Source organism: Leishmania braziliensis, chromosome 31, assembly GCF_000002845.2.
Source record: "Leishmania braziliensis MHOM/BR/75/M2904 complete genome, chromosome 31".
Taxonomy (NCBI): Eukaryota; Euglenozoa; class Kinetoplastea; order Trypanosomatida; family Trypanosomatidae; genus Leishmania; species Leishmania braziliensis.
Window position 1 is genome coordinate 879,797 of NC_009323.2, and position 23,338 is coordinate 903,134.

At 56.8% G+C, this 23,338-nt stretch overlaps 3 protein-coding genes and 1 pseudogene across 4 annotated transcripts; all 4 read right to left on the bottom strand.

The window, feature by feature from the left end:
- Nucleotides 1-2,657: 2,657 nt before the first annotated feature.
- LBRM_31_2001 lies at nt 2,658-3,725 on the bottom strand (annotated as a pseudogene). The gene has a single exon. A coding segment is annotated over exon 1 (1,068 nt).
- Nucleotides 3,726-6,973: 3,248 nt separating this feature from the next.
- On the bottom strand, nt 6,974-8,353 carry LBRM_31_2010 (putative dihydroceramide synthase; the record flags this gene model as incomplete). The annotated part of the gene is made up of 1 exon (XM_001567147.1): nt 6,974-8,353. One exon carries the CDS (start codon nt 8,351-8,353, stop codon nt 6,974-6,976), a length of 1,380 nt encoding a protein of 459 aa, XP_001567197.1.
- Nucleotides 8,354-12,024: 3,671 nt separating this feature from the next.
- AAT1.3 (amino acid permease) lies at nt 12,025-13,782 on the bottom strand (the record flags this gene model as incomplete). The annotated part of the gene is made up of 1 exon (XM_001567148.1): nt 12,025-13,782. One exon carries the CDS (start codon nt 13,780-13,782, stop codon nt 12,025-12,027), a length of 1,758 nt encoding a protein of 585 aa, XP_001567198.1.
- Nucleotides 13,783-17,962: 4,180 nt separating this feature from the next.
- On the bottom strand, nt 17,963-21,415 carry LBRM_31_2030 (protein kinase-like protein; the record flags this gene model as incomplete). The annotated part of the gene is made up of 1 exon (XM_001567149.2): nt 17,963-21,415. One exon carries the CDS (start codon nt 21,413-21,415, stop codon nt 17,963-17,965), a length of 3,453 nt encoding a protein of 1,150 aa, XP_001567199.2.
- Between the last annotated feature and the right edge of the window lie 1,923 nt (nt 21,416-23,338).

A 23,338-nucleotide genomic window follows, 5' to 3' on the forward strand; every position in this document is an offset into this window, starting at 1 on the left:
CCGCGTCTGCAGAGTGATTTAGTTTTTAGCTTCTCTTCCTGCTCAACCTCTCCACCCCCTACCACCATCGCCGCTCCATGACTGCACACCGGAGATACATACCTATCCTCGCATACCTAATGTGTTCTTCTCGAAACAGTTAATGAGAGGAGAAGAGCAGCGAAGTAGAGAGAAGGAAAGCAAACAAGACGACCACCGCACAGGGAGGGGGAGGGGGAGGGGGAGAGCAACTGAGCAGCATAGGCACACGCAAGCACGCGCACCGTCGAAGTCCACAAGCAACAAGAAGAGATGAACGAAAGACGCCGCACGTCTACGGGGTGTGCGGAAACTATATACATATATATATATCCTCTGTGCCTCACATCGTCCCTTCTACATTGAAGGGGCGAGTCTGGTGGCCGCTACACCTCTAGGTGAGAACGACGGTGAGCGTGCAAGTCGCCTAGGGCCAGAGGAGGCAATCCACAGATGCACTGAGCTCCTTTGTTGTGGCCAGCCTCGCACTTATTTTCTTCCTTTTCTCCCAGAGCAGTCATAGGCTACGTCGAAGAAGCCAACTGGTGACGAGAGGTGCCACAAACAAGCACAACGCTGCGGCTGAAGGGGCGGTGGTCGTGGGTGGTGAAAACAGTTGTTACAGGAAGAAAGAGAAATAGAGAGAGAGACCAATGGCAGCAGAGGACGTCTTGCTCATCCACGAAGAGAGAAGGGATGGGCGCAAATCTCAGAGAAACAGAGTGAGCGCCACAGGAAGGGAGGATGTGAAGGGTGAGGGCAACACGGCACCATGCATCAAGATCAAAAGCAAACAAAGAAGAATGCCAAATACAACGAAGGAAAACGCATGTGCGGCGTGCAGAAGGCTGGCCATACGAAAGCGCGATAGGGAAAAGAGAAAAGGGAGGGAGTGGTGAAAAACACTCTCTGTTGTTCGGATACACTCACTGTGTGTCCATGCAGCGCCTTACAGCTGCCGCTGCAGTGTGGGGTGGGTGGGAGGGGAGGGAGTCCGTACAGGAGGAATGAGCTGCCAGCCATATGCCCACGAGCATGCGTGACAAGGAGAAAACGCCAAAGAGAGGAGGAGCCGTGGCAGGTGTGACTACAAAATGGAAGAGGTGAAAAGACCCCCTCCTGTCATTCCTGGATCTGGACGAGTGAGCAAGCCAGAGAGGGAGAGGGAGGTGTAGAACTAGTAGAATGGGCCTGCAGACATATGCCTGCAGGTGCGCGTGCTCGCTGTCCCCACCGACGCTGCAGAAAAGAAACAGGATCATTTCGTGCGCGCATGTGTGTTTCGCTCACCCTTCATACGACCCCCCACCCCCACCCTCTAGAGGATATCCATCACCCTCTTTCCTCAGCGTGATGGGGCGAAAATAAGAGTGAGGGGAATCCCCATACAGGGGCCAAATATCCCCTTAATGAGAAGGGGAGAACACAGAAGCAAAAAGAGCCACAAATCTAATGAGTAGTGATGGGCGAGAGACACGGGTGAGCTCGCTTGCATGTCCGCATCTTCGTATGAGGTCCACCTGCGCCTTTGCTTCGCATCCTTCTCTTCCGACGCTTGTGTGTGTGTGTGTGTGTGTGTGTGCGTGTGAACACACTCGTTTCTTTGCCAGCGTGGGAGGGGGAAAGAGAGTTGCACCGAGGCCATGAGGGAGTGAGAGCATCCGTCTGAATCGATCCGACTTCAGGCGTTTGTGCGGTTGCGCCGCTTACACCGAGGCCACACCGGCAGGGAAAGAGTGCGTCTTATTGGGAAGCGTAGATACGCCTCTACGCTGTGCTTGTGTACGGGCGAAAGTGCGGGGGCGCCAACTCTCCCAGCTTCCCCTCTCACCGGGTGGAGACATGCAGGCGGTTGGATAGGCGAGACTTACGCTGGCGACACGGAGAGTGGAAGCAACGGGCGAGAAGGGACCGTGGGGCGACTGGGCCCCTTATCAGCCAAAATCAAAACTAGGAAGAGCACTAAAGGGGCAGACAAACGATCCTGCACTGGGTGAGGGAAGCCACAAAAGTGACCTCGACTGCTGCCCCGATCTCGTCGCGCCGCTGATGTCCCGAGAAAAGCGTGCGAACAGAGCACAAACGTAGGGAACACGACAAGCAGCGCTCTTTCGTCGCAGGGGCCGGCCCGCTCTCACTTGCCGGCGTAGGAAGGAGAGAGGGAGGAGGCGGTAAAGGGGAGGAGAGAGGGTGAGGGTTAGCCGTCAACACTCACAGTCCGAGGCACGCCTTCACCATAGGGTATACACATATTGGTGAGTGGGTGTGCGTTAGAAAGCAGAAGGGACGAAACAAAATAACACCTCCAAACGAATCGATCCAAAACGAGATCACCATCGAGCAGAAGCAAGAAGCCCCACAGAGAGAGAGAGATGATGATGATGAGTCGAGGGAAGACTGAGGAGGGGGGGAGAGACGCGCTTGAAACAAAGACACAATTCTCTCTCATTCGCCTCACCGCGTCCTTGTGGTAAACCGAGAGACTCAACGAATCCATGGACACCAGCAGTCGTAGGCTGAGAAAGACGTGCAAACATGAGCACAGCCACGAACGCCCTGCTCTCCCATTTGTACGAAATGTGTGCGTGTGTGGGTGTCTGTGCCTTTTTCTGTGCGTGTACGCGCATGCATGGGACAGGCTACCTGTAGACATCTTTGGACAGCATGCGTTGGCGCAGCAGCTCCGCGCGATGGCCAGTGCGTTACTTGGCAGTCAGCAGGAGGGGGTTCTGCGCAAGACCCTCGTATGTGAGGGGCTTCCCGGGAGGCGGAAATGTGGCGGTTGGAGCCGTCGTGGGTGTCGACGCCTTTTTGGAGGCGGACTTATCCATGTGCCTCGGGCGACGCTTGCCGCGGTAGCTTTCTGACAGCTCATCTAGTGTCGTGGTAGCGTGCACAAGAGCTGGAGCTACCACCTTTGTAGGAGACGTGTTGATGCGCCTTTGGAGGGCGCTCATGTGGTGCTGGAAGACGCTGCGGATGTACTTCGCTTGAGGGATGGAGGGCGCACATAGGCCGGATAGGATGTTAGCCACATCGGCCCGCACAATTGGTGCGGCAGCGCTTGCGTCGGCGGGACTCTCCGTTTCCCTCTATTCCAAATCGCCATCATTCAGAGGTGTTGCCACAGGATTATTCATCCTCACCGGCACCGGTGCATGAGAGCTGCGGCGCTGTCCGCGCAGGTGCTCACGTTGCTGCAAACACATTAAATTCAGTTTTTCTGTGGTCCAGGTGCAGTCGGGGTTCACAGAGACACCAACGATCTCTGCTACCAGTTCGCTGTTGCCGCAGGTGACGAGGGCGCCTGTTCTTTGGTTCGGTGAGCGCCGAGCATTGTCCACTTTTCGGTAGAGGCCATGAATCGGCGGCGGAAGCGCGAGTACCTCCTTAGCTGCGCGCACTGTCATGAACGGTACCGTGACCTTACTGCCGCACACAACGTGACCGATAGTCAACATCATAGAGACGGGGGGGGGGAGTCTGCGGGAAAGCGTGGGCGCAGTCTACCACCGATGTCGTGGCATCGCTGATCGATTTGCAAGGGAGCTCAGCGTTGCCACAGACGCCTGCGGGATGGGGACAGCGTGCGTGGCAGATGGCGCAGTAATCGATCACTCCGGGTCGATCTTCACCGAGAATGTGCGCATGCTGGCGGATACAGAGAGACTTGGGTGATCTCGGGAAGAGGGGACGACGCCAGCCATCTGTGAGAGCGAGAGGCGAAGAGGGAGGGGGGGCACAGGACTGAGTCGAAGTTTCTTCCCGTATCAACCTGTGTTGATGCAATAAAACTTCTTCACGTGAGGTCGGCAGAGAAGGAGAGAATGGATGCGAAAACAGAGCGCCGAGCAGAAAGAATCATACAATATGGGCGCATAGTGACGGGAATAGAGGGGGGGGGGAGTAATGTGGCGGATCGATGTGTGCTTATGCCTGCGAGTACGTGCGCGCATGCTATCGCTCAAACTTACGGTTATCTGTTCGAGATAACGGACATGTCGTAGTGGGGAGGAGAAGAGCAGTAAGAAGACTGAGTAGGAGCGGCAGAAATCAGCATTCGTGATGGTGATGAGGGGAGGAGTCGGTGGTGATTGGATAGCGCAGAGATGCGAAGATGAGATAGAGATGCCGACGATAATGTCAAGAGTTATGGAAAGACCTATGCACGCATGCCTCTCAAACTGTTGCTCTACTGGAGCACTACCTCTCCAGAGAGGAAGAATACTCGGCTATTCGTCCATCCAGCACCGCGGCTGCCATCACTGTCACTTCCAGTAGGAACACAGTTCGGAAGAGACAGACGCAGACATGAATGAAGGAGGGGGGGGAGGGGCGAATATGTAGAGCGGTTTGGTCTCGTTTCCGTTCCCCACCACTGATGCCGAGAAGCCACACGCGTCAGAGTGAATCTCCAATTCTAGGCACTCAGGGCGCCGTCAATTAATGGAGTGCTGCCGCGGCGATCACAGAAAGGCGACAAGGCGCAGGCTTTGCGGTCCATCCGTCACCTCCTCCTCCCCCCAAACACATCAAACGCGTGAAGGCAAAAAAGGCCAGCATAGATCCCGTTAGCCAGTCAAAGAAGCGACGACGTGCTGCTAGAGAGCCGAAGACGAGGGAGACTTGAAGTAGAAACAGAGGAAAAGGGAGTATATAACATGTGTGGGAGAGAAGGTAGAGAGAGAGGGAGGGAAAGAGAGGAGGTCGCACGGTGAAGAGAGCTGCAGTGCAAGGGTAAAGCGAAGGAGAGACGCCATCAGACATTCATCACTGCAAACATACACTAAACTGCAAATTATACGATAATAGAGAGAGAGGGAGAGAGCGATGGGCGGGGTGAACTTTGAGAAGAACGAAAACACAAGTAAGCTGTGGCGAGGAGGTGGAGAGAGGGACAGGGGGGGAGAAGAACAGCAGGCGAACGACAGAGAGGGCAGCGGCTTCATCAAGAAAAATAAGCTCTGAAGGCAACAGAAAGAGGTGGAAGGAGTTGTGCCAAGTGGGAGTGAAGGAGAGTCCATCCAGGTGCACCAATATACAACACCTTTGAAAAGCGCTCAAAGCGAAGCAGAAAAAGAGAGAGGCCGAGAAGAGGAAGTGATGGGCGTGCGAGGAAGGAGCGGAAGCACAACGAAGACTCCGCTTAAGAGAGAATATTTCCGGCTTCCGTTGTTCGTAACTCCACAGGAAGGGGGTGCAAGAAGATGTCGAATAGAAATCTGGAGAATCCCCAGGTGTACCTGCTCTACAGGTGAATGAGAGAGACGGGCCGCTAACCGAGGGGAAAAAAAGAAGTAGGCTGCTTTGCTATGCAAGCGATGCACTTGTGATGAAAGTGATCTGTGCCGGATAGGGGTACGTTCAGGGTATGGGGGAGGGAGGGGGAGAGAATAAAGAAGCAAGGAAGAAACACGATCCAGCGGGCGCGCGCTCCCCCCCCTCTCTCTCTCTCTCGCTTGTTGTTGCTCTCACACGCCCGCATACGAGTGCTTGCAGACGGCATACAAGTTTGGTCAGGGAGGTCAAGAAAACCCCAGAGAGGCGCAACGTTGGTGACTTTTCGATTCCATGACGCAGGACTCTAAGGGCCTCTACAAGCGAACTAAAGAAGATGCACAAAGAGCGAAGCGTGCAGAGTACAAACTGCTCACACGCTATGCAGCTACAGGAGTCCACCGATAAGGTGGTGATGAGGAAGCGAGAGAGAAAGACATGGCTAGTGCGTGGAGAAGAGGGAAGGGGGCGGGGAGAGAGTGAGGATATGGGAGAAAGAGTCATACAGACGGGGGATAAAGGTGAGTCATGGGGTGAAGGGTATGATGAAAAGCTGTGAGAGCCTTCTGACGAGAAAGTGGTGAACACGCCAGAGAGAGAGAGCGCGCAAGGTAATGCCGAGGCGCACAAAATTGACATTGGCACCGTCGGCAACTTAGACTTTGCAGCGTGCTGAGATGAATCAGGCCTTGTCGGGAGGGCGCCACTCCTGGTGACGCGTGTACGTACATCATGTGTGGGGGGGGGGACTCCAGAGAAAGACAATCTGGGCGTTGAGGGAAGTGGGTTTCTGACGCCCCCGACAGCATTCTTATGTGTCTCTCCATACGACGCACCTCTACAAGTGACCCATTGCTGCATCCTATACTTTCTTTTCCCTTGCTGATGACATGGCTGTTAACGATTACTCAGCGAACCTCCGCAGGCGTTGAAGAAGTAGCGAGCAAGCGGAGGGAGGAGTAGCGACTCTGTTGCAGAGACATACACACGAAACAGACGGGATACACAACAACAACGATACACACACACACACAACCAACACACAAAATGAGTGAGCAACAGAGAGCTGCGAGGGTACGGCGGAGCGGCTAGCACATGATATGGCCATAGGCACCGATATAACGCGAAAAAGAAAAGGGAAAGAGACACCGTGCCTCTCTTTTTCCCCTCTATTTCGCTTTCCTTCCACCCTCTGCCCACACCGAGGCCTCCGCGTTCGGCTCTCACATGCACCACAGAACACAAAAGAAAACATTAACACGCATGACAAGACGCGAGGCCTCTCTTCTGGAAGTCTCCCCGCTCATGAACGCCCATAGAAGAAGTAATCCTAACCACGCGCATGCATTGCAGATATGCACGTGTGAGTTTATACTCCTGGCGGTCTTTTCGCAGCTCTAAACAGCCGATTCAGTGAAGAGAAGACGGGTGAAGAGTGGCGGTGGTGGTAAGAGGGTCTCGGGGATGAATGAGTCCTACTGTATCACCCCAGCCTTCGCGTGGCCGGTTCCGATTCCCCACCTTCAGCCGGCTGCTTCACGAGGCAAGTAAAAGTGGTCAATCACCAGAGAACAGAAGTATAGGAAACACGCGCGGCAGATATAAATCGACTGCGATGGGCAAAGTGGATGCAAGCGCTTGTTTCGCCCTCCACCTTGCCTTTCTCTCCTTCGTCGTTCTACTGCTTCTTGGAGGAGTTGCGGCGCAGCGAGCCGTTGCGAGCCGGGGTCGAGAAGGAGGACGATGACAGTGCGGCATTGCCCGCCGGTGACATCTTGTGGGCTCGCTTGACTTTGTCTCCTTTCGCGTTGGTGTCATCGTCCGACTCTGTCAGCTTCCCCCAGTGAACACACGAGGGGCGCTCGGGATCTTCTTCATCGTCAGATCGGATGTCCTTGCGCTTCCCGCCCTTCACAAGAGACAGTAACATGGCGATGATGAGGACCGACCAGTACACATGTAGCCCCTGCAGCAGCACGTTCAGCAGGAAGACGAGCATCCACATGTTGAAGTTTCCATGACGCAGTTTGGCCATGCGGATCGACGCCTTGGTCGTAAACGGCAAGCAGTAGAGTCTGAAAAAGAAGAAAAGGGACATGAAGACGATGAAGCAGAAGTTCACGCTTAGATCTGTGACGATGTATCTGTAGAAGATGGACTTCTGGTATATCTTGCCACTCTTTTTATCAGCTTGCCTCTTGTTGTAGCGCTCCTGACGCGCGGTGTCCTCCTGCGACATGTAGTGGAGGGACTTGCTGACGGACAGCATGACGTCGGAGGTGTCGTGGATGAAGAGCACATAAGCGCCAAAGCGGTGCTCGAGCCCGACGTGGGAGAAGAAAATGAGCAGCACTGTAATGACGTGGTGCACTACGTACTCTAAGAAATCCGACCGCTTCACGTGACGCTCCAGGAGGAAGAGGGAGCACAGCTCAGCGGAGTAGAAGGCCAGGCCGTAGTGGTAGTACGTGAGCAGCTCCTGTGGGGGGTTGTACGGGTGCGGCAACAGGATGTGCAAACTGGCCTCGTTGTCGAGTGGAAGCTTGAACCACAGTTGATCACGTTGGATGTAGTAGCCGAAGCACGAGGAGACAAAATAAAATATCGACAACCACATCTGATTCTGAAACTTTATGATTTTCTTCTGATTACGTGGCGAGAGGGAGGCTATGCCACGCCTGCCGGCGGCGATGCGGCGGCGATGGCAGGCGGAGTTTTCTGTGACGACGCCCATATAGATGCCGAAGCGCGAGAACGGCTCGAAGCAGAGGTAGCGGATCAGCATAATGGCTAGAAACCAGTACACGGCAGGGAGCAGAGCCGGGAGCAGGCTCACATCCACTCCCCAGCCGCTACAGCCAACACCATACTTGTCTTGGTACGCCTTGATATTGAGGAAGGCACCTGGAAGCTCCGACCACCGCAGGGTGGTGTCCGTAACATCCCGGAAGCGACGGGTTGAGTTGGTTAGATCAGGTATATACAGCTCCGCCGGCGAGGCATATGGGCTGCTGATTCCCTGAGCCCGAACGGTTTCCACAGAGTACTGAAGCGCCATGATGCTCAGCAGTAGCAACAGCAGGGCAGATATAAAAAGGAAGGGCTATAGCGAGGCAGAGAGAAAAGGGATAGGGGGCAAGCAAGAGTACAATCAGTAAAGGGAAAAAGTTACAGAGGGACAGGGGAATGATTGTGCATGTGTGAGAGTGACCGTGTGCGTGTGGTGTGTGGTGTGTGTAGGTGTGCGAAAGGAGAGAAAATAGAAACGAAAAAAAAAACGAGGAAACCCTTCACAAGGAGAACTGATGAGATGAACACTAGATGAGCCGACACCAAACACTCAGACAGGTAGACACGCACGCGGTCAGAGGAGGAGAAGGAGAACAAAGAGGCGCTGCTAAGTTGAGGGGCGAAGGGCACCACCGCAGCCAAAGATACAAACCGACAGAGGGAACACCAAGATGGGGCACCAAAAAGCGCAGGCGCACAACCTCGTGCGACAAGAGAGGAGGAGTGGGGAAAAGAAAAAAGGCACGTGATACTATTTCTCATGCGTGGGTGCTTCCACCCCTTCCTCTCCTCAGGTGTACGGTAAGACGAGAGGGAGGGAGAGCGCACGCAAAGTGCAAGAGGGAGTGAGCAAGGAATTATCGAAGGACCAATACGCGGACGTGAGACAAGACTAGGCTGTATATATGCGTGTGTGTGCGTGTGAGTGTGGGTGTGTGGATGAGGAAGAGAGGAGGTGATGATGGGCAGAGACGCCGGGCACGGTTCTCTTATTCCTATCGCCGTTATGAGCTAAGCGTACCCCGGTGCGAATGCATACGTGTGTGCACTTCTAACTGTTCCAGTTAGTGATATTGCGTGTGTGTGTTTTTTTTTTTCCGATGGGCATGGTGGGGAGTGAAGGAAGGGGGAGGGGGGGCGAGGGAGGGTGTTCATGGGCAGTAGCGGAAGAGAAGGGGGGGGGTCGTAGGTGCATACGAAAGAGGAGAAACGAACTCTTTCAACGCGGGACCGCCCACACAACGGCGAAGAAGGGGGAGAGGCGAGTAGCCGTAAGACTATCTGGCATCCTAAGTATAAGACAAGAGAGAGAGGTGAAGTACGCTCGTCATCTTGCTATCGCATGCGGCGCTGCTGTGTTGAAAATGACTCCCATTGTTGCGCTTCTCGTACTACTCCGGAGTCTCTCGTCTCCTTTGCTGAGATATAACATTCATTGAGAAGGAGAGGCGGAGGAGGTGTTGCTCACGCTCTCTCTCGCCTCTCACAGACCTATGGTAGCCTGGAGGGGGGGGGAGGGCTTGTGCCTCCCATCGATGAGATGGTGCGTACAGGGTGTGTGCTGTCTGCAGGGGCGCGAAGCACAGAGTCCCAGCCCACACCTATCCCCACACATAGGCCAGCAAGAAAAAGAGAAGGAAACGAGAAAGCGAAGAGATCCTGCGTAGGCCAACACCTTTTCCCCACTCTTCAGTGTTGAGAGCGAGAGTGGTGAAGGCGGAGGATGGCCGCGCCTTGGGAAAAACCACGCGAGGGATACACAGCGACCTGAACGGAGATGCGGATGAAGTGGGGGGGGGGAGAGGGTGGCGATGAAAAGGCCGGTGTGACCGAGACGTGGGGGGAGGGCGAACGACAATGAAAAACAACGACACAGTGTCCCATCCACCGACACACACATATCCCAAGGATATCACTGGCTCACACCGATATTTTCTTCCCTCCTCTCACCGAGCAGGCGGAAAGGTGGCAGGAAAAACAAAAGACGCGCCGCCAGAATCTCCACCATCACGCCTCATATCACCCATGACGCCATCTTTGCCTCGCTTATCGGCACGGACTTGGCACGAATACCACATGAGTAGAGAACGAGAACGAAGGTCGCATTCTCCAATCGAACCAGGCAGCAGAGCAGAAAAGAAGACGACACCCGCCGGCATGAACGCACTGATTTGTACATGTGCGTGTGTATGTGGCGTCACTCGGATGCATCCCAGAAAGTGGGGGGGGGTCAATGGGTCCTGTGCCTCTCTCTGGGAGAGAATATAGAGGTGGGCCGTCCGAGACGAGGGAAGGATGACAGGGACACGGAGAAAACATCACTAATAAAAAACCAAATGTGCTGATCTCCACACAAAAAAGTGTGCTCGACGCTGCTCCGTACGCATCGCTGAAATGGGTGAGGCACACGCACACCCAACGCAATCAAATCGACGAGAAACAGAGAAAAAAGGCACCAACGTACCTTCCACAACGTCAAATATATCGCGCCCAACAGTTTCCGTCAGATTTTCCTCAGCAAGAATCAGGAAAGGCAGAAGGGAAGAATGCAGTGATGGAGGGGGTTGCAGGGGGCAGGCGTATATATGCACAGACATACCCCCCTACTCTCCACAGAAGGGGGAGAGAAGGTGGTGTTGGGGGTCTCACCTGGCCACCAGGGGACGGCTGTGCACATACACACGCGAGTGTCCGGGGAGCACCTCCGGACGTATGGCGATTCGTTCTGCCTTTTGGTCGGGTACTTCGACTCACGAGGCGGTAGCTAGAGGCCCCTCCTCCATCGCGAGGCGAACGCGGGCGTTGCGAGGCGCAAGTGAAGTGCGGGCGAGATGAGCTCAGGCAGGAAAGCGAGACTTGCGGCTGCCAAGGGGGCGACAGCAGGGAGAGAGAGTTAAAGGCGAGGGCACCGAGTGGAGAATGCCACCGACGAGGCCATTAGGGGCCGCTGCGGTTCCGCCTGGCTTCCACCGTTTTTCTTCACTACGGTCGGGAAATTCACCGCTCGGGCACGCAAAGAAGGGGCTAAAGCAACGAGGGAGAGACGCTATCACAGATGCACCAGCGGCCGGACACGCGCACGCACACACGCGAGCAGAGCAGCAGCTGGCAAGTCCCACTGGAGGGAAGTGCTTGTGTGCCCAACCAAAGGAGGGAGGGGGCGAGGCGGCTGATATACATACATATATATATATCCGCATATAGTCTGGGAGGTAGGGGGTGGTGAGGGGGGCAGGGCAGGAAAGCGAGAAAGGGTGGTGGCCTGGCCGACGGCGCGCCAGCGTGTTGCGGGCTTTCTTGGCCAGTCCTGTTCGACACTGCGCGCATGTGTGCAGATCTCACGGTGTAGCAGTGCGGGGACGGACGGAACGGGCCGACGCAAGGCAAGAGGAAGAGAGCTGTGCGTGCCGGTGGCAGCGCCCACTCAGGCGCGCAGTCGGCTAGCCCAGCAGCGCCGCGTAGCGTTGGTGATGATGGGAGCAAAGGGGAGGCAAAGAGGCACACATGCACCCACGCGTACGCACGCAGCGCGAGGTGCTGCGATGGCAAAGGCGTTCGCTCGCCCTCTGCAAAGCGAGTGAGACGGAGGACGACATGGCTGTCCCCTTTCGCGTCTCCTCCCCCGGCTGCCTGTGGGCGTATCTTGTGCGTCGGAGGGCCACTGAAACACCGACGCTGCGTGCGGCACCCGGCACCCCCAGCCTGCCCATCGGCTCACTGCACCAGGCCAGCAAGAGAGCGGGAAACAACGCGTGGCTCGCATGTCTGACGCACCAAGACACGCGGTCCGGCAAAACACCGTCCGCTCAACCGGCGCCCGGTCAGCGTGCCAACAGAAGGGGCCGCTTGCATGCTCGAAGAGAGCAGAGTTACAAATACACAAAGTAGCACAGCCACGGCTGCTCGCACTGTGAGGTAAAGCAGAGGTACCCGCGCCACCTAAATCGTCATGTAGATGGTGCCGGCGGTGCCAAATACAATGCCGACAACGCCACAGATCAGCAGCAGGTACGTGTTCAGGTACGTGAACCAACCCACCTGCTCCACCGTGAAGCTGCCCGAGTACATGACGAACAGCGCGGGGAAGACAAAGGAGATGAAGCCGCCACTGATCGCACCAGCAAAACCGAAGACGGTGTTGATGTGCGGGATGAACAGGCCGCACAGCAGCGACGCGACGGAGAGGGCGAGCACGACGAGCAGGTGCTGCCAGAACGGGATGTTGTCCACGTACGTCGTGTCCTCGGTGGTGTTGTCCACGTACTCCTCGTCCACGGAGTCCTCGTTGAGGGAAGTGGACGGATTGCGGTCCTTCGTCGCCTCCGCGGGGCCGTGGTTGTTGTCCGCCCCGACGAGACCGTCGGACTGGACGACGGCGATGTCCGCCATGGCCACGACCGGATTCGCGCTGCACTGGGCGGTAGCAGCGGCGCAGCCATCGACAGCGCCGAGCTCCTCCGCAGCGCCTGCGACCGCCGCAGCGGGGCGGTTGCGGTAGCGGTGCTGGAAGCCGATCAGGTAGTACAAGGAGTTGCGCGCCGCAATGCCGAGCAGTGCGTAGGCGACGCACAGCTTGATCATGATGCCAACGTAGGCGATCATGATGTCCACCTCCTCGAGCGGGTTGAACATGAGCAGCAGCGACTTGCCCAGCAGGTTCTTGCTGCCAAAGTCAAGGTAGCCGAACACGGCCACCAGCAGGTACAGCGTGCCGCACATCATCATGCCGATGAACGCTGCCAGCGTGTAGTTCTTCGCCGTGCGAATCTCCGGCCTGAAATCCCAGAAAACCTCGTACGCGTTGACCTGACAGACGTACGCAAACACAAAGATGCCCACGGTGTGGATTACAGAGTTGCCTGTGCGAAAAAGAAACACGGTATTGTGCTCCAGCTTGTCATCATCCACTTGATTGCCGGACAGCCGCACGTGCTTGGACGTTTCGGGCAGTCCGTGCCGGATGCTGTGCACGACAGCCATAATGACGAAGTACACAATAAACATCACCGCGAGAGCGGAGGCGTAGCGGAGCGAGTCGACATGCTTCGGAATGAGCAGCGGAAGCATCACGAAGAGCCAAATGATGACTGTGAAAACGCGGTTGCCTTGCGTGGTGGCGAAGAATTGGATCGCGCTGTTGTCGGGGTGCTGCTTTGCCGCACCGGCGAACATGGGTGCAAGGGAGTTGCCAATGCTGATGACGTACGCGACGGACGCGGAAAAGCCGTGGAAGCAGCGAATGAACGCGGCCCAGTAGGAGAAGGCGTACTTTCCGGCCGGGAAGAGCCAGCGCGCCATGCCCTCGAAGCTCTTGATGCGCGTATTCTGCGCCGCGAGTGCGAGGATGTACATGGAGAACACGGAGAAGTACGTGATGACGATGAGGTAGAGGATGGCGAGAATGAGACCTGCCGAGTCGGTCGCCGACGGCAGACCAAGGATGCCGGCGCCGATGGACGCACTCGCCATGTTGAAGGCGGCGGAGAGAATGCCGCCAGGCGGAATGATGGCGCACACCGCCTTGATGACGCCGTCGCGGATGCACTGCAGAACACCAAGGCATCCCGTGCGGCGCGGCTGAGAGTGGGAAGGCTGCTGTGCCTTGTTCTGAGCATGGTGAGTGTGCTCTTGACTGTAGTGGACAGGGCTGTGCGGACGGTGTGTCTCACCGTTACTCATGCTGGTGTGGTTGGACATCTTACACAGCGGTACGCTTGATGTGGTAAAGTGTGGAGCGTTGCCAGAATGAAAGCGAGGAAGAGGGTCTAATAAGTTTAGGGAGGTGGATAGGAGGTGAAGGAAGGCGGCATCCGGAGGGAAAACAGGGAAGAACGAGGTACCCCTCTGGGAGGTTGAAAGGATGAAAGAGGTGGAAAGCGAGGTGGGGTGAGCTGATTCAAAAGGAGTAGAGGAAGCGGAAACGATTTCAAGTGGTGGTGGGGAGGGGTGTAGGGGGGCTGGGTCGAGAGAAAGAGAGCCAGTGGATGCGGTGGCTGCGCGGAGAGGGACGTTACGTGAAGGCACATGCAGCTTGGCGCGTATTGCGTAGCGTGTGGGGGTGTGAAACGTTGAAAGAGTGAGTCCGCGTTTCGTTGGCGAAAAGATCGTTCGTGAAGCGCGAGAGAAGAGTAGAGGAGCAGCGGAGGTCGCAAAACGGACGCGAAGGGGAGAGAGGCATGCGAAGGGTGAGAATGGAGGGGGAAAAGCGGGCCTGAGCACAGGCGGTGCAGTTGTTGGACGGATCTTGACAAGTAGACGTGTGAGCGCAGGGAAAAGGTCTTCGCACCGAAAGCCACTCTAAGATGTCGTGCCACCTCCCTTGGTTTGTGTTTCCGAAGTTTCGGTAAAGATTGTCTAGAGTACGGAAGTGCGAAGGTTGAGGCTCTTCTGTAAAATCCGCTCCTCGTTGGCACGAGAAGACATCCCGAGCACATGACCACGACGAAGGCGAAACCATCTCGCCTTGGTCGAAGCGGTCGGTGAGTGGGGGAGGAGGCAGTGGGTAAAGCAGGAAAGAAAGAAAGAAGTCCGCTGCTGAATGCGAGCCATAATCGCTCTTAATCGATAAAGGAGTGTTGCAGGGCAGCACTCCACTGCACATATACATTTTCGTTTGCGCCTGCTATGACACCGTCGTACGTTCCAAGTTAGCTGACGTTGGTCATGGTTGTTCCCTAGTCATCCCTGACTGCTGTCGATGGACAGGGTGTAATCAAGCTTATGACGAGACCGGTGCTTGACTTTTACAAGCCTCAGAGGGGGGGGTAGAGGTACCTCCTCTGCGGAGAGGAATTGAAGATAAAAAGAGGTGTCAGTGAATTTCATTTCACAACTCTTTCAGGCGTGTCTACTCAAAGGCTTACGGCGCTGCAATACTAGCGGAAAGACACGCTTCGCCAACTTGTGTTCTTTGACTGCCGACAGAGAGAGAGGGGGCCAAGAGCCTTGCTGACCCGAGCATCCTCAAGAGTCAGTTCCATGGCTTAGCATGGGCTCGTCGAAACAGAGTGAGGGTAGCGTGAATCTACGCATACAAACCTCAGGACAATATAGCACGCCGCTCTTGCCCGCTGCGGTGCTGAGGCGGTGAGGGTGTGGGTGTCATCTCCGTTTACCGCATCAAGGGAAATGCCGGTGAGGAGGCATTGCCATTCCATGCGATGGAACGAACCTCGCGCCGCTTTCTTAACTCGTCATTTTGAGAGAAGAGCAGAAGGCTCTCAGCCTTTTCACCGAGGGGTCAGTGTCCAACCCACAGAGGAGGTTGAGCATTGCGTGGCAGACGCTGGTGGGGCAGAGATGCATGTGTGAGGGGGTGGGGTTGGAGGCGTATCAAGCGATATATCTGCCATCCAGCCCTCCTCTCGCATCCTCGGGCATATGCAGTGGGTAGTGATGCCACATGTGGATAAGACAGTGCCCCTTTTCGTAGAGACAGCTGAGACGTTCCTGATATGCCCGGAGACTGCAGGTGCTTAGGAAGACAACATCGGCACCAGTGAGTTGACATGGCGTAATTCGGCGGCTCTGTGAGCTGTTTTGACCTCCGTGTTAGGACAGAAGTGCACCGCGTCTAGGCTTCATTGCGTGCACTTGCCATCCCTGCAAGCATGTGACTGACGCTCTGCCCCAGGGAGTACGACGTTACGGACTACGTATCATGACGCATCCGACGTCAGCAAGTGTATGCAAGGAGGGAAAAGGGCAGAGAAGAGACGAGGCCGAAGGTGTAAGGTGCGGGAGGGGGTGAGGAGGGTGGGGAGAACAAAGGGTAGCACTGGCTTCACCTACATGGATAGGCACAGGTGCCAGCAGCATCCCTGAGGCAGATTTGGTGAAGAATACCGTACACACACATACCAACAGGACTTCGAGAGCGTTGGCACGTCGCTTTCCGCGTGACACAACGATCTTGAGGGGAGGCACGTTTGTCGATACTGCCGATTTCGTGCAATCGACTCAATTCCTCTGCCTGCAAGGGAGAGGTCTGCAAGCTCCTGCGGCTGCGCTTTATTGAGCGGGTAGAGGAAATGAGGAAATGTGGGCAGCTCTACTACCCTCACAAGCGACACCGGCGAGGTTGAGCTACAGCCACAAGCAGATGTCACACACAGAGGCTCTTGTATTGGAAGAAGAAGGAGGAGGCTGCGATGCACCATGTGCGCTTGTGCAGTCGTTGTTGTTTTCTCGCTGTTCTTCCTCCCGCATTCTCCGAAACTGAGAGAGGGGAGAGAGGGGAGAGGGCTACGCCGTTTCTTTGCGGTTTATCGTATTTCCAGCGCTTCCCTTAGTCATCGAGTCATCCTTCTTGGAGGAAGAAGGTCTACAAGAGAGCAGCATGGCGATGGCGCGGTGAGTCTCCCTTTCCCTCTCCCCACAGGCGCATCTTGTGTTTTTTTTTTTCCCTCACGAGCTCTCTCTCGTTTGCCTATTACTCCTCTCTCTTTTTTGGCCGACCTCTGCACACACACAAGTGAATCACCTGCTGCTGCAATACAGTTGCCCCAGCGGGCGTGTTTCTGGCTCTCTCCCCGAGAAGACGTTCTCAGGTAAAGGGAGCGAGACAGAAAGCCATGCCAACAGACAGGATAACAGCAGTGACCACAGCAGAGGCGGGAGAGCAACACCCCCCACGCTCACCCTCTCGAGTGGGTGGGTAGGGCAGAGAAGCAAAACCAAAGCGCCCACAGAGCAGGAGGAGGAGGAGGAGGGGGGAGGGGGGAGACAAGAGGACAGTGCGAGAGAAAAAGAGAGGGGGAGAGACGGGACGAGAGAATCGGACGCTTCAAAGCGCGCTGAGAAGGGCGGGGTGGGGCGGCGCACCGTCAGAGGGAGTCCCACAGCAAAGACAACAAAAAAAGGCGAGAAGAAAAGCAGGCAGAAGGCAAATTCGTAGGCTGCCATTTGGCAAGCGGAGAAGCATCAAAGCGGGGCAGCATACCCCCCCACCCACACACACCCACATATCAACTTTATAGTGTGAGTGGTGCTTGAATGTTGATGACGCGGTTAACAGCGTCAAAGAGCAAACAGAGGGGGGGGGCGCGAACACAGCAGGATTAACCAGACCCCAACGCGACGCCCTCAGAGATGACGCAGGCGTGTGTGCCCCAAATGGTTCGATGAAGAAAAATGAAATGAGTGGGTGGCGCAGACGCGTTCGCACAGCTCAGGCAATAAAGAAAAGATCGAGGGAAACAGCCACGAGCCGCAGTTGAGTCGCAGTAAGTCTTGGCGTCGCGTGGTGGTGGCGTGGGGAGGGGAGGGGCCACAAACTGGTGCTCGACAACATAGCATCCAAACGCACCTTGTGTAAACACTAAATCAGTTTCTGGACAGGAATCGTTGCTAAAGTTTCGTTCCGCTGCCAACGCCGGTCGCTCAGAGGGATTTGCGGATGGAAGTCTGCGCACCACGAGCTTGACACTCTCGCTGTACTTCTTAACAACTATGTAAAGTTACTCAATATGAACGATAACGCGAGTCGTCACTACAACCTCAGAGAACACGTACCAGTTAGGCTTTCAAGACCCTATTAGATCCTCCCCCGGGGCGAAGCGGCTGCCCCTCCTCCCCAGCTACTCACTTCCACGCCAGTTTGCGGGAGATCGCCTCCAAGGACATCAGCCCGTAGTACAACATGCAGTACTGAAGTTTAGGCAGCGCACCGGCTGCCATGACAGGAAACACAAAGCACGTGAGCCACATCCTCAACACCCTGCGCTTAACCGTGTGATAAGGGTAGAATCGCTTCAGTCGCGGAATGCCATCCGCCTCCCCCAGCACGCTGTCGAGGTACGCGCAGCTGTGCCCGTGTGGCCACGTACATGCTGAGAAACCGCTGCAGAGAGAGCACCGAGTTCTGAGACCAGCGCTGTCAAGGCTGTAAGACGTCCGCAGCCTGTATGCACATCGCGTATAACGCCACTGGTTGCGGGCACACTGAAGACACAACCCAGTCCTCCATAGACACCCGACAAATGATCCCCAGCATGATGTTGGGATGCCCCAGTGCCTGGTACGTGAAAAGTAGCTTCTTCAGCATCCCCACCGAGCCCCGAGTCGCTTCGCACACAGGCACAACACTGCACCGTGTGTCCGACATGGGACCCAGTGGCGCATCACGAATGGCTTTGGCTACAACAGGATGAACCTCACGATACATCAGGTAGCTGACGGAGCATAGCGCTCCAGCAGAGCCCAGCGCCAATACTCGTTTCTGCCACATAGACACTGGGGTGGACTTGATGTCGCCTCGGCGACGCGCAAGATGCCATTGCAGCCCATGCTGGTCCCGTATCCACGCAGGCATCGAGGGCACCACAGAACGGAAGGTGCTGGTGCCGTCTGGCATAGCTAATACATAGCGCTCCCGCACATCAGGAAACCGCTGCCGCGATGTCAGCGAGGGGCCGGTGCACTTCTCTTCCCTCGGGCGGACCTTCTGAGGCACGCCCGCGTCCCCTTCAGCGTGCAGAGGTGCGCGCTGGCACTGCGCGCCGGTCTCGCTGCCCGGCGGCTTGGTGTCGCGTAGCACTGCGTCGATTCCGAGCGGACAGAGGCGCGCCTTGCACAGCGGCTCCGTGATGCGCCACCGCACGCGGTGCTCGCACTCGCGCACCAGCCGCACCACCTGCTCCGACACGGCGCCGCCCGTCGCGGCGCTGGCAGCCGCCTCGCGACGCATGCTCGGCGGCAGCAGCCCGGGCTCCAGGTCCTCGATCTCGGCGACGCCGCGGTAGGCGTTCAGCGCGCCGGCGTAGTCGCCGCGCAGCATGTGCGCGAAGCCGTCACAGCAGCAGCGCGCGTACCGCTGCCACGCCGCGTCGCCCACCACGCGCCCGGGCAGCGCCTCGTACAGCACCACCACCTCGCTGTCCAGCCCCGCGCGGCCCGTGCGCAGCACATCCACGGGGATCAGCCGCACGCCGTGGTCCACGGTGCCGCAGCCGCGGCTCCTGCGGCGCACCTCCGCGCGCAGCAGCGTCGCCGTCTCCTCCGTCACGGCCACGCGCACGCCGATGCGCTGCGGCACGCGGCCCAGCGCGCGCTGCACGTCGCGGCCAAGCGCCACCTGCAGCGTCTGCTCGCTGCCGGCGGGGCAGTACTGCCCGCACGTGAACAGGCTCGTGTCCAGCAGCGCGTGCACGTCCGGCATGGGCGACGCACCACCGCCCCGCGCACTGGCGCCGCTGCCGCCCTGTGCGTCCACCCAGCTCACCAGGTCCAGCGCGAAGGCAGCGGCGCGGCGTGCGTCCTGCGCGGCGTGGCGCCACGTCTCCTCCGGCGGCGCGAGGGCCTGCGGCTGCGGTGCCGGCTGTGCGGCGGGGACGCCGTGCCTCATGGTGGGCGCAGCCACCGGACTCGCTGCTCCCTGTCCACGCGGCAGGTGTGCGCGCACGGCGCTGTGGAAGTGCAGCACGCACGCGTCGGGGCAGACGCGATGCAGCGTGCCGTGGTGCGTGCGGCACAGCTCCTGCACGGCGGTGAGGAATGCGGTGAGTGCGGCCGGTGTGGGGAAGGGGCCGCTGTTGGCGGTGTTGGCTGCGTGTGCCGTTTTCTCGGCCGCCGCGATGAGTCGCTGGCCACGGATCTGGAGAGGCTCCTGCTCTTCGGAGAAAGATGGTGAATGGGGCGAGCTTTGGGCGGTGGTGTGAGATGCGATAGGAGTCGTCGAAACATAGACGACGGTCGAGAGGTGTAAAGACAGCTTCGTGGCTTTTAGTTTGCGGCGCCTCCGATTAGTTAAGGGGCGCGAGGAGCGCTGCGCAGGGCTGTCATACCTGCGGCTGGCCGTGCTGTCCGTGACGCGCTGTCGTAGGCTTTCCGGAACGAAGGCGTCGACATTGCGCAGCTGCTTCATCGTTTCATTGTGTGCTTGGATGAGCGCATCAAACTCCGCAAAGCGAATCAACTTGCTGCCTCCAGCGTGGTAGAGCTGACGGCCGCCGTGCTTGACGCTGGCAAACAGGCTCGCCTGCACGCCGCTGAGGGGCTTCGAGACGGTGCGGTGGATAAGATACCAAAAAGAGAGAGTGAGGAGGAGCACTGTGAAGGCTACGATTCCGTTGTTGATGTGGCGAATGCGCGTCAGCGGCATAGTGATGCTCGTTTGCATGCTGGCATAGATGAGAGGTAGAGAGAGGCCTCCAGACGTTGTGCAGGTCCATGCGGTAACTATGGCAGGTGCGCCGTCGTGCTGGAATTCAACAGTGCTACTGCTGACCCCGTTCTGCAGCGCTGTGAGGTCGACGTACTTGAGTGCAGCGCGCATGAGTGGGTCACGGACATCGCTCACCTTGAGGTAGGTGACATTGGTGCTGAGCAACGGTGTGTAAATGGTGGAGTTGAGGATCGACTGTTGGCCCCAGTTGTTCGACATGATGGTGGGGTCGGGGGTATCGAGGCTTTGGCTGATGAGGAGCGCAATGCGGGCACCTGCGCGCTGCGTCCCGTCGGGCTCACGTAGAAGCCTCGAGGCGTTGATGTACAGGTGCACATAGTCGGTGATCTCCGGCGCTAGGGGGTCTCTGTACTCGATGCCGATTGGTACTTCCATCTCCATGAGGTGCGGCAGAATGGGATGCACACGCCACGCGTTGCGGCGGCCGATGCTCGGGTTGTGGGTGGCCCTGGAGATGGGGGCGATGCTCGTGCTCTCGTTTATAATGCTCGACACGTTACGTGCAGCAAATGGCCACACCATCGCCGCGCGCAGCGGACGCTGGAAGTGGTAGGTGTCCTTGTCGACGTAGTAGGTGGCGTTGACGGTGTGGTTGTAGGATACGTACCCGGCGAGACTGTCCGTCGACTCGTCATCAGTGAACCCATGTATGCAGGCGATTGCCTCTTGGAGTGTGAGGGAGGTGACTGATAATGTGTCGAAGGACGTGTACTTGTCGTACGCCGTGAGGAGGGCGCAGAGTGTTGCAAGTGTGTCCTCGGACTGCATCAGGACTGGGTAGCGTACTTGCAGCGGTAGGATGTGGACGGCAAGGCCGTACGCGGCACTGATCTGCTGGCTCAGCTGCTTGCTGGTGACGTTCACGTGGAGGGCGTGCAGCTTGTGCCATGATTCGAACACCGCGGTGGATAGGAGTGTCTGTGTGACGACAGAAGTGCAGAGGCCGACACTTAAGAGGAGGACGAAGAAGAGAATCGTCCAGAGGATGTCGACGCGGCACACAAAGTCGCAGTACGCGGCGCGCTTTGCGGCGCGGGGCGGGTTCTGCGTGTGCGCGTACAGCGGTGGACACGTCTCTGCTCGCGGCCCTTCACTGCAAGGAACCTGCGCTGTGGTGAGAAGCGTTGCGCTGAGAGAGGGCTCCATGTTGCGCTGGACGAGCAGTGGAGGAAGAGGGAAAAACAGCGATGGGAAGAGTGACAGGGGTTGCAGACGGGTGCGCAGGTATGAATACCCACGCAAGGGTGCCTGTGCTTTGCCGCTGATGGGGCTACGACCTCAGTAGAGGTGCCTGGTGCCGAGGAGGAGAGAGGGCGAAAAGTGAGGGAGTGACGATAGGGAGAAGTGGAGGTGTGTATGCGTGTGCAAGGCAATGAATCGTGGTTGGGAGGAAAGAATCGTCGCGGACAAAGCGGGATGCACTAAGACAGGCGATAAGAGAAGAGAAAAAGGCCTGTTCTACTACATGACGATGTGGAGAGAGAGAAATTACCGCATTCCGCACCACAGGAGTGCCTTGCGCATACCTGTGCTTATTGTGTACCAGATCCCCCGAGCTGAGTGCTGCATGAGCTCATTTTTACCTGCGTACTGATGTATATGGAGTTTTGCAAGGGGGGAGAAGTCGTGACAGCGGAGGCGCTGCCAGTGAGATGAGACCATCCAAAGAGAGAGCGGACGAAATTGAATGGGGTGTGGGGGTGAGGAAAGGTAAAGCCAGTAAAATGAAAGAACGGGATGAGAGAAATGGGGAGCAGCTATCCAAGGCGATGGCACCGTAGAAGTACTGTGCACTTGGGATGATGGCGACTGCGATATACCTGCGCTGAAAAAACCGCTTCGAAAAAGGAAAAGAGCAAAATGTAGAACCGCTGTGCTGAGCCCTTCACAACCGATAGAGGAGGCGCAAACGTAATGGATGTGCAGTGTGCTTCCAGCAACGAGCTGCGCATACACACTCCCTCGAGCGCACGTCGCAGTTTTTCTGCAGCAGCTGCCCAGCAAAGGAACGACCGTAGAGCAACGGCACGCGCACACACACACACACGCACTCTCACTGTCTGTGTGTTACTGCGTACTTCCTGGTGAGCACTGTGAGAGGCATGAAAAAGTGAGAAGAGAGCAGAGAAAAGAGAGCAAGCGCCTATGCTTGCGTGCGTGCATAGATGGGAAAGGGAGAGGAGGCGTGGTGCAGGAGCGCTGGCTAAGCTGGATGACTTCAGGTATGCAAGATGATCATAGAGAGAGAGTGGGGGGGGGCAGGAATCCGCGTGGCAGAGGGGTGCTGGTCTTCAGGTTTACATGAGGGCGAGAGCGAGAGAGAAAGGTGAGCTGATGCCAGGGAGAGAGAGTTCTTCACATTGCTATGGAAGGCGAGGAGGGGAAGGGATGAAGAGAGGAAACCGGAGGAAGATGAGGGTTATAATAAAAGGTTAGTAAAACAACAACAAGAAGTCTGATGGGGCGGAACTGATGCGCAATACTAACATCAGACAGACAATATGAGCCTCTATCAAGGGTAAGCATGAAGAAGAAGAGACCGGATGGAGAAGAGGTAGTACGAGGGGGATGGAGGTGCGGCCGAACTTGAAGTATGTAGAGGTCTTAGAGTCGGTTTAGAGAGCCGCAGAAGGAAGGTGATAGGGGATTATAGCCTGAGTAGGTTGTTCGAGGGAAGGAACGCTCTCGAACGCCCGTTACTGTAAAAACAATGACAGCAGGGGTATCTGCTCGACCTTGGCGTCAGTTCTGTTGGCTGTCGTTCAGCTGTTCTTACGTTCCTCGAAGAGTCAAAAAAGCGATGAAAGAAGAGATAACTTGCCGAGTTCGATCAGCGTTCACTCAAATGGGATCCGGAATGCGTTCACAGTACCCCTGCCACTGCTTTTTTTTTATTTTTTTTTTTATTTTTATTTTCATTGGTGGCGTTCGTTTTGGGGATTTCTGTTTTGTCTTCGAAGTTCCCCCCGATTCGACCCAAAAGCTCGTCCGCAACGGCAGAGAGAAGCAAAGCGTCTTGAGTGCCGGTTGGAGCAGGGTCGGGAGCATTTGCCGCTCCTTCACACAATG